The sequence below is a fragment of the Drosophila montana genome, unplaced genomic scaffold (assembly GCF_035044405.1).
Source record: "Drosophila montana isolate Dmon_TW-CO22-7 unplaced genomic scaffold, ASM3504440v1 contig_3200_1, whole genome shotgun sequence".
Taxonomy (NCBI): domain Eukaryota; kingdom Metazoa; phylum Arthropoda; class Insecta; order Diptera; family Drosophilidae; genus Drosophila; species Drosophila montana.
Window position 1 is genome coordinate 607,978 of NW_026998080.1, and position 16,472 is coordinate 624,449.

The window sequence follows — 16,472 nt, forward strand, 5'->3', positions numbered from 1 at the left end:
GAAATGAGAAATAAATCAAATAAGAGCAGCTGTGAGAAGGGCAGGTTGTTCAACCTTAACATTGACAACACCTTCGCAAAGGCCAACTGTAATAAGTCGAATGCCAAAAACAGTTGCTTAATTAAAGGAAGACTTTGACTCTAGGATTTACACAGTTGCAGCAAATGATTTCATTACCGAGAGCGTCAACGGCTGCAGTGCACATTGATTAACACACTGTGAGAAAATCATACGTTTCATTGTTAAATATTTGGCGGAAGATACTAATAATTTAATGTCAAACCTATTAAAAACTATTAAATTGTAAGAGGGCAATGACAGCAGGAATCAGGCTTGAAATATGTATAACATAAACAAAAAATTGCAAAAATTATTCGATACAAATATTTCTAAGAAAATTAGTTAATGCATAAAATATGCTTAAATATATACTTAAATAGCAAAATGAAATTGAATCTTTTTTAAATACACATTTTGGGTGGAATAAATAAGTTAACTTATATTGTCTTCCTATAAAATAACAATGAAAAAGTCGATGAAAAAATGTTAAATGAATTATATAAAAAAGTCAAAGGGGGCAGACGTGCAAAATAATTGCCCCGCAAACGGTTGCCGAGGTGCAGCCGAAATATATCGGAGAAGAAATATTTTAAAATGAAATTGTTTTCTGTTTAACATTTTGGATTTTAATAAATGAAAACCCGGACCTTGAGCCAAATGAAAAGGTCGCTAAAAGCAGCATTAATCAATAACTACGGCATACAAGAAATACTAAATATACTTTCATTTTAAGGAATTTAATTATTTAAAGGCACATTTTAATATAATTATAAAACAGTCTCAGCAGGGCACACAAAATACGAAATACAAAAAGTACAGAAGAAGAATAAACATTTTGTGCGGTAAACCAGAAAGGTAAAGGAAATAACCAAAAGAAAAGAACTTAGAACGAATTCAAAGAGACTGCGAAAATGATTGTAAATTTGAAACGCGAAACTAAGTCGATTGGATATAAAATAAAGCTTCCTGAAGGTAAGCCAGCTTCTTCAATTGATATTTTCACAGTGTACGCAGCTTATCCTCAAGCACATCTCATATTCGATTTTGCATTAAGGCCCACGCATCAAGTAACAACAATCGAGACCATTGCGATTGCCCAAGGCAGAGGCCACAGGGCAGCCGCAATATTAGTTGGAAGTACATTACAACGACAACAACAGAAATAACAATTGCAGCAGCAACAGTTGCTGCCGGAGACGGAAATGTTGCATTTATGTGCGTGGGGTTCTTCAAGCGCAGCAGCAGCTGAGCATTTGGCCGGTTAGCTGGGCTTTGGGGCACATGCGATACGAACGCGTATGTCAATGGATTAATTGCATTTGCTTTGATATTGCTACCTGCCACAGCAGAAGCCAGTGAAAGCTGCACAACTGAGGCAGCAGCAGCAGCAGCAAAACAAGCACAACTGGCCAGCAAAAGCAAACAGAGCTGAAATTTTGTTGACAACTTTGTTTGCAAGTTGAATTTTTCTTTTTTTCTGCCAGTAAGCATTCATGATATGAGATACGCGTATTTTGCATGCCTGATTGAGGCTGCGACTGTGGCTGCTCCAATTTGCGACACGCCATAGCAAGTGGTGGCTGCCTTTGTTGCTGCCACACTTCAGCAACTGTCAGCAGCGTTGCATAAAGAGAGCCACACAAAGACACTCACACACACATACACACACACCTGGGCGCCGCTGTTGTTATGTCGTGCTGCTAATTTAAAGTCTGCCGTGTGACGGCACCAATTCCCAACTTCAGTTCAGTTTACGACGCGACACCGCGCGGTTGCACAACTTGCCAAGCACATCTCGCAGCGCGTGTTGCTGTTCAATTCTGTTGTTGTTGTTGTTTTATTTAAGACTTCGTGCCTAGCTGCCAATTCAATTATGGCCATAAATCGAAAGTGGTACGCGCTAAAAAAGCCAAAAAGATTTAATAATAATATATATCATACACAGAAAAGTTACATGTGCAAAATGTGTGGCATGCAAATGTTGTTGCCAATAGCTGCTATTATTGTTGTTGTTGTTGTCGTTAGCCACGAACATATTTTTTGTGGCGCTGGGCACGCTTGCAACTCATTTATCAGCGAGCCGAAAAAAGAACCACTAGCCAAAATTCATATTATATAGTTTGCGGCCCATAAACGGTGGCACACGTTTTGCGAATTTCATTCAAAAATACACGCACACACACAGCACACTCGCACACAACAAAAACATTTGCATGCTATTATTTTTTTACGAATTTCAAAAATTTATTACAGCATTTGACACAGAAAAAAAAGCACGCAAATAAAAAATTTGTTGCTAAACTAAAATAATAAAAAGTAAAAATAAAATCTACACACAAATACAAGCATATAGCACATAAAAGAAGCATAACAAATAATAGAAAGCCGCCGTGTAAAAAATGTTATTTCGTCGCAGTTGTACGTATAATGTGGAGCAATCAACGCGACATTATGCAAAGGTAAAACATTGCATTGCATTTACGAGTATGAAAAGTATGTAAAAAGTACGTGCCCACACTTAAGTCAGATATAAATATGCGAGTTATGAAGGGAGTGTGACTCTGTCTGTGTGTGAGTGTGTGTGTGCGTGTGTGTGACGTGTGCTATCGTTAACATATGGAACACATTGAGATACAACTAAGTATATATATTTCTTTGATAGCCTTGTCTGATTGCGGCATGTTCTCAGTGGTTCAACTTTGCAATGGACTGTGACATTATTTTTTATCCATTTAAAGGTGGATTTTATGTGTCACGAAGTTCTTGCAGGAGAAAGTATTTATCTGTGTGTAAAGGCTGCCATTTGCAAGACTTTTTTAGCTAGCTTAATCAAAGGAACCATTCTTTTATTTCGGATATAAAAGAAAGAGAAAGGGAGCAGCTCTTATTTCAATTTTTGCCTCTCCTAACTAAGGAAGTTTATGGCTTAAGGAAAAAATAAGTTTAAGGTGAAATATAAATAGGGTTAATAGAACTTGGTTAACTCTTTCTGATAACCTACAGTCTCCCCATTAAGGATTAGTCCAGAAAATATTAGGAATTTTATCCATGGTTGCCCTTTCCAACTTATTATGTCTTTTGTTAATTTAACTAAGTTAAATCTTAGCTTAATTATGGAGTTGGATATAAAACTTAAAAGCCTTAAGCTTAAGCTAACCTCAGTAAATACATATATCGTTAAATTTGGCTTGTGGAAAAGATTACACATAGAAAAGGCAATTGTATTTCTCTACTTTATGCAAAATTATTAAAAAGAAAAAAAATATATATAGGCATAAGAGAAAGGTAGATAATAAACATTTTTCTCTACCGCATACTGAAATGTTGCAAAATGTTATGTATCCCACAAAGCCTTTATAGGCCTTGTAGCTTATGATGAGCACTTTCTTTCCATTAGATTCCAATTAAAATGCACACAATGGCCAATGGTCTAAGCTTCAACATAACAAAGAACACCAAACAGCGATTGAAAACGAACCGGCTTGGCTCAATAAGCCATTCCCAACTATCAATGGGATTTAGCCAATGCAAGCGAAAAGCTCAGGAGCTGTGCGGCGGCGGGAAATTGTGATAAAAGAAACAAAACGGGGAAACGAATTGCCAATGATAGGAGCTGTAGTAAAAGAAGACAGAATGCTCAACTAGCAGATACCCCGTCTGAGATATTTTTACAAATATTTAGATTAACACAATAAAGTTATAATACTAATGTAAAAAATAGTGAAAAATTTACATTTCAAATTTAAAGCTTTTATCTCCCATTAGGAAAATGAATTGCTAATGATAGAAATTGTATTGAAACAAGAATGTTCAACTAGCAGATACCTTACCATATAATAATATCTTAGCTTCTTTATATCCAGATCCATATAGTCATTAAGATTAGCTAGATAAGCTTTAGATGCTGATCAGCAATATATATACACCCCACTTTCTGTGGAAACCTTTAGTATGATATCTTTTATTAATATACTAAGTACAAGCTTTTAAAAAAACTAACATAACACAAAACAGAAGCGGAAATAAAATAGAATGTGCATTATAAAAAACTAAAACCAAAGTAAAAATAAACTGAAAAATTTTAGGCAAAATAAACAGCTCAAAGTTAATACCGCAAGCACAGTCATTAAAAATTATAAACCATTAAAATAATTATTATTAAGCTCATCAACACAGTTACCGGCTATTCTATGTATTTCAATAAAATCCAATTTCTTTCACTCGGATAAACAAATATTCATTTGGCTGCTTTTTGTGCTTTTCTCTTTTTTCTGCATTTAAAATATCAATTAAATTGATTTCCCAGTAATATGCGAATTTTACGATGTTTATGTTGCGGTTCGCAGCGTGTGGCTCGATTCTATAAACGATTCCCAGACTTTATCTAAATATTTGGCGAAAAATCTCTTTGGGCCAAAAACTGTTGGCCAACAACAATTAGAAAGCAATCAAAATTTATGGCGTTTCACGCCGACAAAGCAGGCCAAGAGCTAAAAAAAAAAGGAGAAGAAGCAGCGAAAAATACTTTTGGAATGTCAAAAACAAAAGTCGCCATAAATCAAGTCGAGTAAATGAAATTTTCAAATGGGACGCGTGAAATTCAAGTCAGCACTTGACCAACAACAACAACAGTAAAAAACAACAACAATTACAGTAACAACAATTGTAATTACATAGCGCATAAATAATTAAATTATGTTTTATAGCGGATCTTAAGTATTTGTTGCTGTTGCGGCATCTACCACGACCAAAACCCATTGCATGTGTAATAACTGTAAAAGAAAACTCAAGCACAACACACACACACACACCCAACACACACACACACACACACACACACACACACACGCACACACACACTAATACACACGCCTCCGACTAATGCGAGTTTAACAATTTTGCGGTCGTGTGTAAGTCTTGTTAAGCCAATTACATGCGCTGCCTCAAACCCAGCGCCCAGTACCCAGCTTCAAGCAGTTGGCTAAGAGAGAGAGAGAGAGAGGGGCCAAGTTAAGCCCACTGAAATGAGGCTGGGCCCTCGAGCGATGCCAAGAAGTTGTCTTCTGGGAAAGCAAGAACAAACAGCAACAAACAGCGAGAACAAACAGCACAGACCGCAGATGCAAACTTAGCAACAATCCACACAAAAATTCACTAATGAGCCTTGCTTGACAACATGTTACTCTGCAAATTAATCAAATGTTTCAAAATTCACAAAGCAGGCTATAATAAAAATTTGTTTTTCTTTGTTGCCTTTAATATTAGCTAAAAAAGTTATAATAATTGTTACTAACTTCCTTTTTAAAAAAAAAAAATGTTTAATATTCTCTTTAATTTTATCTGAAGTGAACGAACGGGCGGAATAATAATTGAGAATTTTACAATTGACAAAAATAAGACCAGCTTTAAACAATTATTCCAACTCTACGCCTATATATCTCTCTAGCAGGTTAAACAATTAAACGAATTTTGAATAGCCTATTTGTAGCTATATATACACTATACTCCTATCTAACTGTCTAGCATTCTAACTACTTGTACATTCTACACTACTTGTACTTTGGAGTGCGCTAATGTCCGTTCCTTTTGGTGACTCACGAACATTTTAATTTAAAATACTCTTGAGATAAGCTAATTTATCAGCATATAGATTAAACAGCAAGCTGATGCAAAAACTAATTCTGTTGCCAAATCCATCTACATATCTATTCACATATAGATTAGACAACAAACAAATGCACAAACAAATTCTATTGTTAATAAAAACACAATTTTAAACAATAATAAATCTCAACAAAATCCATTAACTTATTCGTTTATTTCTGTTTGATCTCAAATATATAAATAAAATAGTTCAGGCCAATTTTGTAAGGTGTTGTATTATATGTTGTATTTTATGTAGGTATATTAAGGTCTTCTATGGTCCAAGACTAAAAACGCACTTGAAATGAAAGTGAAATCATGGAATGAAGCAGACTTAATTTAAATGCAATTCTAAGGGATTCTGTGATATACATAAATATTATTTTATCAACAAAATCCAATAACTATTCGTTTACATATTTTATTATTTGTTCTCAAATATTTCTTGAAGAAAGAAATAATCTGCCGAGCCAAATTTTAAAAGGCGTTTAAAAATATTCCAATAAGTTCAAGAAAAAAAAGCTGTTGATTCGACAGAAAATTCATTAAATAGTCGCGCATACCCTAACTCCAAGCCTAGTACTGGGCATTAAGCGCAGCTATGCAGAAAATGTGCTGCCTTGGAAAATGAAATGTCATTTCAATGTTGCGGTTAGGCGGCGCTTAGTTATTGTATTTTGTGTGCGACAGGGCTGGGCTGGGGGGTTTGGCAAATGAAATTGCATTTTTTTGGCTGTCACAACATTTCCGGTTTAGAACTTGACAGCTTCCGTTGCAAATTTATTGGCAAAACTTGTGCGCAATGAAGCGATTACAGCTGGTAAGCAAATGTTTGGCTAACAATCTGCCACAAGATTGCAGCATTGAAACAAATTGTGGCACATTGAGCAATTAGCACACACACAGGCACAGACATACGGACATACGGACAGGACACCCTCTGGTATGTCAACAGAGCTGGGTTAAGTCAGCTGTGTTTACCGCAAAATGTTTTATCTACAGCTGCAAAATAAAGTTGAGCAGCTTTTAACTTGTAGCCTACAACCCCTACCCCTGACAAGCACCCGTTTGCTCACTCCCCTTTTTCAACACCTGCTTTTTCCACATCTTCTTCATTGCAGAGCTCCGTCACTTTGTGTAATCTTGGCGTGGGCGCCACATTTGGCGAATCAATACTACACGACCTGCCACGGGACAGCACCGTCGTGACGAAGACAACCTGCGAGCTGCTGCGCGTCGAACAGCAGGATTTTCGACTCATCTGGGAGGTAAGCAGAAGCGCACACATCTACATAAGTAGCTATATACATATTTCATACCACAACAACTCTGAGTGCTTTGTGTAATGACACGGGCTTAAAATGGCACTTAAATTAAGCTGGGCAAAAACGAAGTTTGCGTGCGTGTGACAAAACAGTGTTGTATAATGTGGAGAGACAATGTTTGGCATATTAATCCTGCAAACAACAGCAGAAATTAGTGTTGTGCAAGAAAGAGTACATTTTAAATAGAAATTTTTCGTCACTTAATCAAACGAGGAGCCTTTAATCTCTACTTAAAATCAGCGATGTCAGTGTTGTGTAATAGCTAAAGTAAGCCTCTTACAAGAGGAAAGACAGCAGAAATGAGTGTTGTGTAATAAGGATAAATAAAGTTTAAGAAGAAAGTTATCGCCACTAAATCAAACAAGTAGTCTTGTATCTTTACTGTGTTGTGAAATACCTAAAGTGAGATTTTTTCATAAAAGAGGAGAGGAAGAACAGCAAAAGTAAGTGTTCTGCAAAAAGGAAAAGTAAAGTTTAGGAAGAAAGTTATCATCACTTAATCAAACAAATACCATTCTATGTTTACAGGTGTTTAAACAGGTGATGACAGTGTTGTGTAATAGCTTAAATTTGAATAAAAAAATAAAATGTATAAAAGCAGCATTTAGTTTTGTGTAATAGGGAAAAACAGGTTTAAAAAGAAAATTATTATCACTTAATCAAACAAATAGCTTTTAATCTTTATTGCATGACCTAAAACAGAACTAAATAAATCATTAGAGCTATCAAATGCCCATGCGTAGTTTCAAAATATCGGTGTTATGTACAGCAGTTCATATATACTGCAATCATAGATCGCAATTGGCGTGTTTTGCAATACTCAAAGCTTAAAGTACGCTTAAGTGCATTAAGTTGAAGAAATTAACACTAAAAGCTCTTTCAAGTTTTGCCTTGTCATTAGTTCTCCAGTTATCTCTTACTAAACGCTTTTATTTCTTAAGTTAAGCCTATTTTATAATTTTAGCGCATTATCAGCTAATGTCATTTGCTCTTTAAAATTTGGAGGGCGTCGCCTTTGATGCCTATCTTAAGTATTTGTCGAGCACTCATTAAAAGCACACCCACACACACATCCACACACACACCCAAGCGCACAACCGCACACCCAGCCGAGCTTTGCTAATGAGCAGCTGTCTGCTAAATATTTGTAGCTGAGGCTTCTTGTCTTCTTGACTGGAGCCCAGCATTTGCGGTATTTGCGTCATTGTCAAAATATTTAATTAAAATTTCAATTAACAATTAATGAGGCGACCGGCAGGCGACGTAACCCGCCCAAATCAGCCCGCAGGACATCAACATATGCCCAGCATTAAAGTGGGCCAACTTGTTGTTTGGTATTTATTATGGGCTCTTCGATATTTCTTGTGCAATTACCAAAATTGAATTAAAGTCTTTGGCAGGCTAATCGATTTGCATTATTCATTAATGGTAATTAATAATATTGCGCTGCAGGTTTCAATACGCATTAAAGGATCCAAGCTAATTAATTAGAAATTCAAATGTCCATAACATACGAATGCCATTATGGATCGCTCTTAAGTATATTGAATGGTGACGGTAAAGTTAATTGAATTGCATGCCAATTGGCAGTATTGAATTTTACCTGCTGGAAACTAGCTTTTGCGGTTCAACCTAAACTAATCTTGAGCAATCAGTGACCATTATATTTGCATTGGGTTCTAGCCGAAATGAAAGCCACAGAATTCGTCAACAAACTTTTCCAAACCCAATGACAAAATACCAAATGTTTGATAGACACACATACACAAGCATAGTTGCCAGTTTAAAGAAGATTCCGTTTTTTAGGGCTAACCACACACAGAGACACACACACACGCGCACTACACGCAGTTGTGAACTTGCCCCTGGGGGGCAAATATGCTCGCACTTTGAATGGAAACACGCACAAAAGGTATAAACCAACCGCACACACACACCCACGCACAAGATGAATGAATGCATATTTACCTTTGGAGTTAAAAAAAAAAGAAGAAAAACCAAGTAAAATAAATAAAGAGAAAAGTAACCTCAAATTGGGGCAACATTGGCTAACCCATAGAGAGATATGTAGTTACTTGCCACTTGCTACTTGCCACTGTAACCTGGCTGATGGGCAACGGCAGATAACAAAGTATCTGCAGCACGCAGGGCAAACATATATTACGTATACGCAATGTGCAACAATGAAGCTAAGCGCCCACAGCGCGTGCCATAAAATGTTGCAAATCGCTGCTGCAGCACCAGCTCCTGGTAAATGCGATAAAATCAGTTTAAATTGAAAATATATTACGCGAAGAGTTGTCACTGCAAATTTTCACACTCAACTGCACGTGTGTATGAGTGTGTGTGTCCGTGTGTGTCTGTGTGTTGTGCTATATGCTGCGCCTTGCGAGTGCCTGGCAATTGTTTGATTTGCGCGCAAATATTTACTTTCACAGCAGAAATAGCAAAAAGCAGTAAGAAAAGTCAAAGTCTGGGCGACGAAGCTTAAATACACTTTTAACCCCAGATGACAGCTGTACGATATGGATTCGGATACTGATAGAAATGTGTTTAAAAAGAAGAGAGCAAAAAGTCATATTATTTAATGAAGTTTTGATTGAAAGTGTGGAAGCTTTTAATATAAAAACTTCATTTTTTTTTGTTATAATAATAACAATATAACATTTTGCAAAGTGAATAAAATAATTATTACATATACATATTTAATTACACATTTCGAAGCATAATTACTCAAGTAATTTTGATGCAATAATTAAATTCTATACTCAGGAATCCCCCAAGTAATTGCAAGTTATCTAATTAAAATAATTAAATTTCCTATACAGGAATCACAAAACCAATAACCCAAGTATTTTTAGTTAAATAATAATTACAGGAGTTACACAGGAGTTAAACAAGAAATTTTTGTTAAATAATTAAATATTATGTACAGTCAAGTAGTTACCCAAGTAAAGTTAAATAATAAAATGTTATATACTGGCATTACCCAAGGAATTGCAAGTAATTATGGCTTCCTTTAATGTATTTCCCCAAACAGGGGCTGACATATTTTTCTGCCTTACTGCTGCACTCTGCCTTAATGGCATTTGATACAATATTATTGTGTCATTTGCTGTGTGTGTGTGTGTGTGTGTTCCTAGTTCTAAGTTACAGTCGTGCCTGTACTCGTACAGAAATAAATAAATAAATAAATAAAGCGCATGTCCAATTCTGTTGCACGCAATGGTGCATGTTGTGCAGCTGGGGCATGCCAAATAACGTTGCGCTTTTCTATTATTTATGGACTGTGCATTACGTATACCACATGTGCGCCAGCTTTTTTGTTTATACCAGCTGCAGGCTGTGTATTATGAAATGCATTAAGTCCAATAAAATGTGCCAAATTAAATTCAAATATTTTTTTAAAGATTCACCTTGAATGTGCCTCTAAATTCGGAGTCTAGTTTATGACTGCAAGGCAAAATAATTGATGTCCAAATTTGCAGAAGATGAGTAAATTTGGGAATTCGTATTTCAACAGCAATTTGTCTCAGGCTGCGCTGCCACAAAATGCCGGGTCTAATTTCCGCACCTGTCAGCTGTGTATGTGTGTATGTGCATAGGTGTGTCGTGTGTGTGTGTCGTGTGAACTGGAAATAATTGTGTTTGCCACGCAAATCACGAGCTCTTTAACGACCATTCAAATGCTGCAACTAGCGCATGTTCAATGGGCAGCAAATGGCCCTCTCTCACCAGGCAGACAAGTGGCAATTGCAGGACTTCCACTTGGCTTTGTTTTGTTGCATAAATTTCAATTAAATAGACAGCACTTTAATTATGCTACATTTACTTCGCAACTTACCCTGGCTGACTTCATTGGACCTTACAGTAAAGTTTCTAGCAGTGCTGCTACTAAGCGCAGCTGAATACTATTACTACAGTTTTCCACCTGTTTTTCGCGAGTAGCGGCGGATTTGACTATATTAGTGATAAATGTGCTTATTCATATTATTTCAAAAAGTCATTTGTCCCAATCGGACATAATTTAAACTCTATTGTGAAATCCCATGTAAGACTCTTTGCCAAAACCGACTCGTGAAAGCAACCTTCTATTTTCACCTTTGGTGAGCAGATGTATCCAAATAACTTAACACATTTTTAAGATGCAATCATACACACTTGGATCCCGCATTCCAAGCACAGTTGTAACAAAAATATAATTACATTTAAAACATATTCATAAAGCAACACCTTTCCATTCATATTTCACTCTTATAAGTGGAATTTGGTTTTAGTATCATAGCAGAGCTCTCATGAAATTTATTTCATGGCAATATTTAGGTACCAATATTATTAAACTCATAAATAAAACAACTTAATGCTTGGGCATTTGGGGCACTCGAGCATGGCTTTTCTCATATTTTCCATAATTAATTTCGGTTTTCCTCTGTTAACGCATAAAGAAAGACTTGAATCAAATTGACCCTGAATGAAATTGCTTGCTTCGTTATGGCCCCCAACTCAACTCTGTCAGACAATATGGCTCAAATGAATAGTCCTACTTATTGACAGCCCTCTATGAGCATTATTATCGAAGTCTGCTTTTGTTTCCAAGGCAAAGGCGACGACAATGGCCAGCGCTCCCCTCTTGTCTTGCCTGAGTTCATCATATCTAGCGACAATTGTCGCACTCGCGCTCAATGGTCCCGCTGTGCGTTTTGATAAGTGAAAATGAGTTTAATTAGCGTAGACGCCAACGCCAAACGCTGCGGCGCTGTGCTGCTTATCAGCTGTGCGCCAAGTGCTCTCAAGCGTAAAAAAATGGGAGAACGAATTTTCGTGTGACCGACTGTTTAATACGCCTTCAGAATTCAAAAACAGATCAAAGCACGCAGATGGATAGAAACAAAATTTACAACGTTTATCGATTTATTTATCTTTATTTATTGTTTATTTATTAATATATATTTATCTATTTATTTTTGATCAATATATATCTATTTATTTGCTATCGATATTTATCGATTATCGCTTATCGAGCAAAAAGCATAAGGTCGACATCAAGTAAACAATTAAAACTTCCTTTCTGCTTTGCATAGGCAAAATATTTGTCAAAAAAAGTGTGTAGAGAAGCTTATAAATATTTCTCATTTTAAATTTTAAACTAGAATATAAAGACGCTGGGCTCGTCAAAAATACTTATATCTGTAGCAAAATCTTGCTTCAAAATTGTGGAAGAAAAAATTATCAGTAATTTTAATTAAGTGTAATGATTCCTCACTTTAGCTTTAGTTTATAATAAATATTTTTTACTTGTAATTTAAAAAATGTTTAAAGATTTCGAATTTTTTGTCCTATTGAGCCGTATTTCAAATATGTTGACACTTTATCTGAGGCGGATATACAACATTATACATTTTGAAAAGAAACGTTCATACGGACGGACGAACAGACGGCGATTTCACAAAACCAATATACCCTGCTCGCTTTGTTAATGAACACAGAACATTGTAAGGCATGCGGGCGTTTTACCCTTGCCCTTGCCCTTCAGCACAGCCTTTGATTATTTCTGAAAATGTCACGACAAATTGCCAGCTATATATAGCTGCCTTATTTGGCGGGCGCTCTGGCAACCCTAGCCAGTGAAGCTGATAAGACGAAACAAAAACAATGAGACATGCAGTGGCAAGGCGCGCCTCAACTGTGCGCCCCACCAGCTGGCTTATCAGTGCGCGCGACAACGTTTGACAGAAATTACCTGTCTCAAAGCTCGAAGAAATAAATACGAATATACTAAAAATAAAAATAACGCAAAGAATGTGCCAAGAAATACCCGAGCGTCTAAAGTGAAAGTGTGTTGCCCCGATGTCAGCTGTCCAATTGCGACAGCTGCAGCGCGAACAGCGCCAATTCCAGCGTCGTTCTGGCCAAGTTGTGGCCAGCGACGAGGCGGCGCTGTGCTTGCTGCTGCGCTACAGACGCCACAGCGACAGCGACAAGCAGCCAGCAACAACAGACACAACAGCATCAACAGCAACAACAACAGCAGCAACAGTTGCCACTGCAACAACAACAAAAAGAGCTGGCGCCACTTCCGCTTCTGTCAAGCTGCGGCGTCGTGGGGAGCGTCAGCAGCGTCCACAATCAACGGCATTCGAAATGAACAATGTACGCGTCATCAACAATTGCAATGAGCCATAGCAAAAACAACATAAACAACAACAATTTATTGCTATATTTATAAACATAACAGCAACAACAACAACAATAACAGCTCGATTACTAACCCATTATCTATTTGTAATTGCAGAAAAACAAGGAGTTGATGAATGACATTATTACCAATTGCAAATTAAAGAATGGTATGTAACAGATGTTAATAATAAATAAAATGGCTTTACTCAACGGTGATCGACTTGCGGGCTACCCTGTACCCAGACATACGAATTTAAGAAAGTCTGTGCTTGCTCGCTTTGCACTTCTATATTTTTTGTGGCAATTTAATATGTGTGCATACACAAATTCAAGTTTATATCTCTGAAAAGCTCGGCCGACAATCGATATTTATCGATTTCAGACAAACAAGAGCGTTATCAATAGATATATTATCTTCGGAAGACACAAATTCTTCCAATTATACTCAAATTTTAAAGTTCTAATGAAAATATTTGTAATATTTATCGAATTATTTATGTATCGATATTTATCGATTTAAGGCAAACATGCGCATTATCGACAATATAAAATTAATAACACATTCTAGAACTTATTTTCCCATTTTAAAGTCTATAGCTCCTATAGTCTTTGAGATCGATATAATATATTATATATTCTATATTAGCTCGGCGTTGACTTTCTCAGGCTGATACATACATTTTCACCAACAATTTCAATGGGTACAGGGTATAACAATGCATATTAATTATTTTTAATTAAAAACCAGCATTAAAATACCAGCTTAACATGAAAAAATCAATTATATATTTATTAATATTTTAATAAAGTGTCGCCTCACCGCAGACGCTCAAATTAACGTACCTTGATATTATTCTCGTATACTATTAATAGGTTTTGGACCCGGCGTACAGCCAGCAGCTGCCACATCGCCTACAAAACGCCCACTGAGTCCGGATCATCCCAATCCAGCGCTACCCATTACCGAGGTAAATAGACAGACTTTGCGTAGGTTTCCGTGCGTGTGTGCGTGCGTAAGTGTAATAAATCACAAAGTACACCCACACACACACACACACCCACACCTACACTTTGATAAATATATATTGTGCCAGGACCTTAGTTGACATTGAGCCTATGCCACTTTAACTTCCTGAAAAATCAGTTAGTAAAAACGTGCAGGCTGACTAATTAAATCATTTGTCAAATTTGAGCACATTTTCTTGATGTTTATAGAAACCGAGATGATTTAGTAGAAAAGGCAAATTAAATTTTTATATAATAAATTAATAAACTGTACTGACAGCTCTTGTAGAAAGTTCAAAATTTTAAACTATTAACTATTAAACTCTACACAAATCACTTAACATTTTGGTAACATTTATAAGATAAGTTAAAGAATCAGTAAAACAAATTTAACCTATCAAAAAAGTTATCTTAAAAGTTAAAAGATAAAATATAATTATTAAAAATAGAAAAAAAAATATTTCTGCAAAATCTCTCATATCTAAGCGTTGAGAGAAATTAATATTTAAGTTCTGATTTTGCTTTCTCAAAATATTTCCAAAAAATATAAATTTAATTTGAAGGATTACCCAAAAGTGTATATTATATATATTCTAGTCAATTTATTTGAATATAGTTTTAATTCATTTATCATTATTTAAATTCCAACATCTCTTGCTGTGAATTCCACTTAGAAGCATTTTTACAGAAAATGTTCTATAAAACTTTAATTGAATTTTTTGATGAAATATTTGTAGAAGTATGTTAAGAATTTTGCTGAGGATATTTATTTGTGTGAAACCCTTTGCTATAAAAAAATACATCTAAAAATAGAACATAACACATGTATAACTATTCAATTCTCTGAATATATTTTCATGCATTTGCCACCTTAAACACCAGTCGCCGAGTCCTGCTATGAACCGCATGGGCTGGGCGCTGCGAACTTTATTGGTGGTCGATAACTCAAGCTGTTTGAAGGATCGCAAGGTGAGTAATGGCCGGCAATTAGCTTTGCACAAAGTCAACTTCTATTATATAACCAATTGTTGTAGGTCTCTGGCAAGCTAATACGCAAGTGTGCGCCCGGTACAGAGCTGGTGGATTGGCTGGTTAACTTGGCGCCCATTGTGCACACACGCGCCCAGGCGGCGGGCATGTGGCAGGCGTTGCTCGAGGAAGGCGTACTGACACATGGTGAGAGGGGGGGGCCAAAGTGAGAGTGAAGAGAGAAGCTTACTCACTTTCAGTTGCAATTAATGCCACAATTAACGAATTTAACAATCGTTAACACATTGTTCTACAACAGTTAACAAGGAGCAGCCATTCAAGGATAAATGCTTTCTGTATCGATTTCGCTTGGACGAGGAGGGCGGAGCACCTGCAGCGGGCATACCAGCTGCTGAGGATCTCAGTGCAGCTAATGAGCATATACGTGAGGCATTGAGTGCACTCTTTCAACGTGGTCCAGATGCAACATTGCGCATGATATTGCGCAAACCGTAAGTGCAATATTGATTGTACTACTTGAAAAGCACTTATTAAGCTGGCAATGCCAAAAGTATGCGAATGAAAAGCAGCTTAATGCCGAAATGTTAGTTATTGTCTGCTTGGCAGAAGCCACAACTTGACACACACACACAACATACAAACACACACATAGATAGACACACACACACAAGCAGATAATAAGTTATGCAAATGGTGCTTTGCGCACACAGTGCGTATGATTGATATTTGCTTTTGCCTTTGCCTTTGGCTTGCCAATTCGTTGCATTGTCGAATGCAAGACACAAACCCCGAAAGCGCCTATTTGTTTTTAATCAATTTATATGCACACAGTTCACACGAGCGCACACCCGAGGAACTGGAACTGGTATTTGAGGAACTGGTTCATATAGCAGCCCTCTCCCATTTATCGACTAGCATCAAGCGTGAGCTATCCTCAATAATTGTATTCGAAGCCCACGCACAGGCGGGCACCATATGTGAGTATCATATCAAATTGACAATTAGTTCTTCAATTAAAAACTCATTTACATTAATTAACTTACAAATTGAACAAGTACCCTGAAATAACTATTGGCTTACAGCTGGTCAAAGATTAAATACCCTTGACATGGGAGAGTCCTAGAGAATAATTAGATCATTTTGACAAATAAACAAACATGAAACTTAATATAGCTTAAATTTATACCAAGGCTTAAATGTTTTTCATAGAAAAAATAAAATTATTATATTGTCATCTGTTGTTGATTAGTTATAGTTGATATTTTGGATCAA

The 16,472-nt window shown here is 36.4% G+C and overlaps 2 protein-coding genes and 1 long non-coding RNA gene across 6 annotated transcripts in view; 2 read left to right on the top strand and 1 right to left on the bottom strand.

The window, feature by feature from the left end:
* LOC135432415 (uncharacterized) overlaps window positions 1-16,472 on the bottom strand; it is an 86,683-nt gene that overhangs the window by 57,216 nt on the left and 12,995 nt on the right. The gene's annotated exons all lie outside the window — the stretch shown is intronic.
* Epac (Exchange protein directly activated by cAMP) overlaps window positions 1-16,472 on the top strand; it is a 66,826-nt gene that overhangs the window by 41,291 nt on the left and 9,063 nt on the right. For 2 of the 4 annotated variants that reach the window (XM_064688109.1, XM_064688112.1), the window contains 7 exons: window positions 6,825-6,971; window positions 13,321-13,372; window positions 14,079-14,173; window positions 15,093-15,179; window positions 15,245-15,386; window positions 15,499-15,691; window positions 16,032-16,177. In XM_064688109.1, the coding sequence (XP_064544179.1) occupies window positions 6,825-6,971; window positions 13,321-13,372; window positions 14,079-14,173; window positions 15,093-15,179; window positions 15,245-15,386; window positions 15,499-15,691; window positions 16,032-16,177 (862 nt within the window). Of the gene's footprint in view, window positions 1-2,444; window positions 2,520-6,824; window positions 6,972-12,788; window positions 13,179-13,320; window positions 13,373-14,078; window positions 14,174-15,092; window positions 15,180-15,244; window positions 15,387-15,498; window positions 15,692-16,031; window positions 16,178-16,472 lie in introns of those variants that run through there. The other 2 variants (XM_064688111.1, XM_064688110.1) reach the window with 2 other exon arrangements.
* On the top strand, window positions 4,397-5,304 carry LOC135431944 (uncharacterized). The gene is made up of 2 exons (XR_010436868.1): window positions 4,397-4,713; window positions 4,767-5,304. It is a non-coding gene; the product is annotated as an uncharacterized LOC135431944 (long non-coding RNA).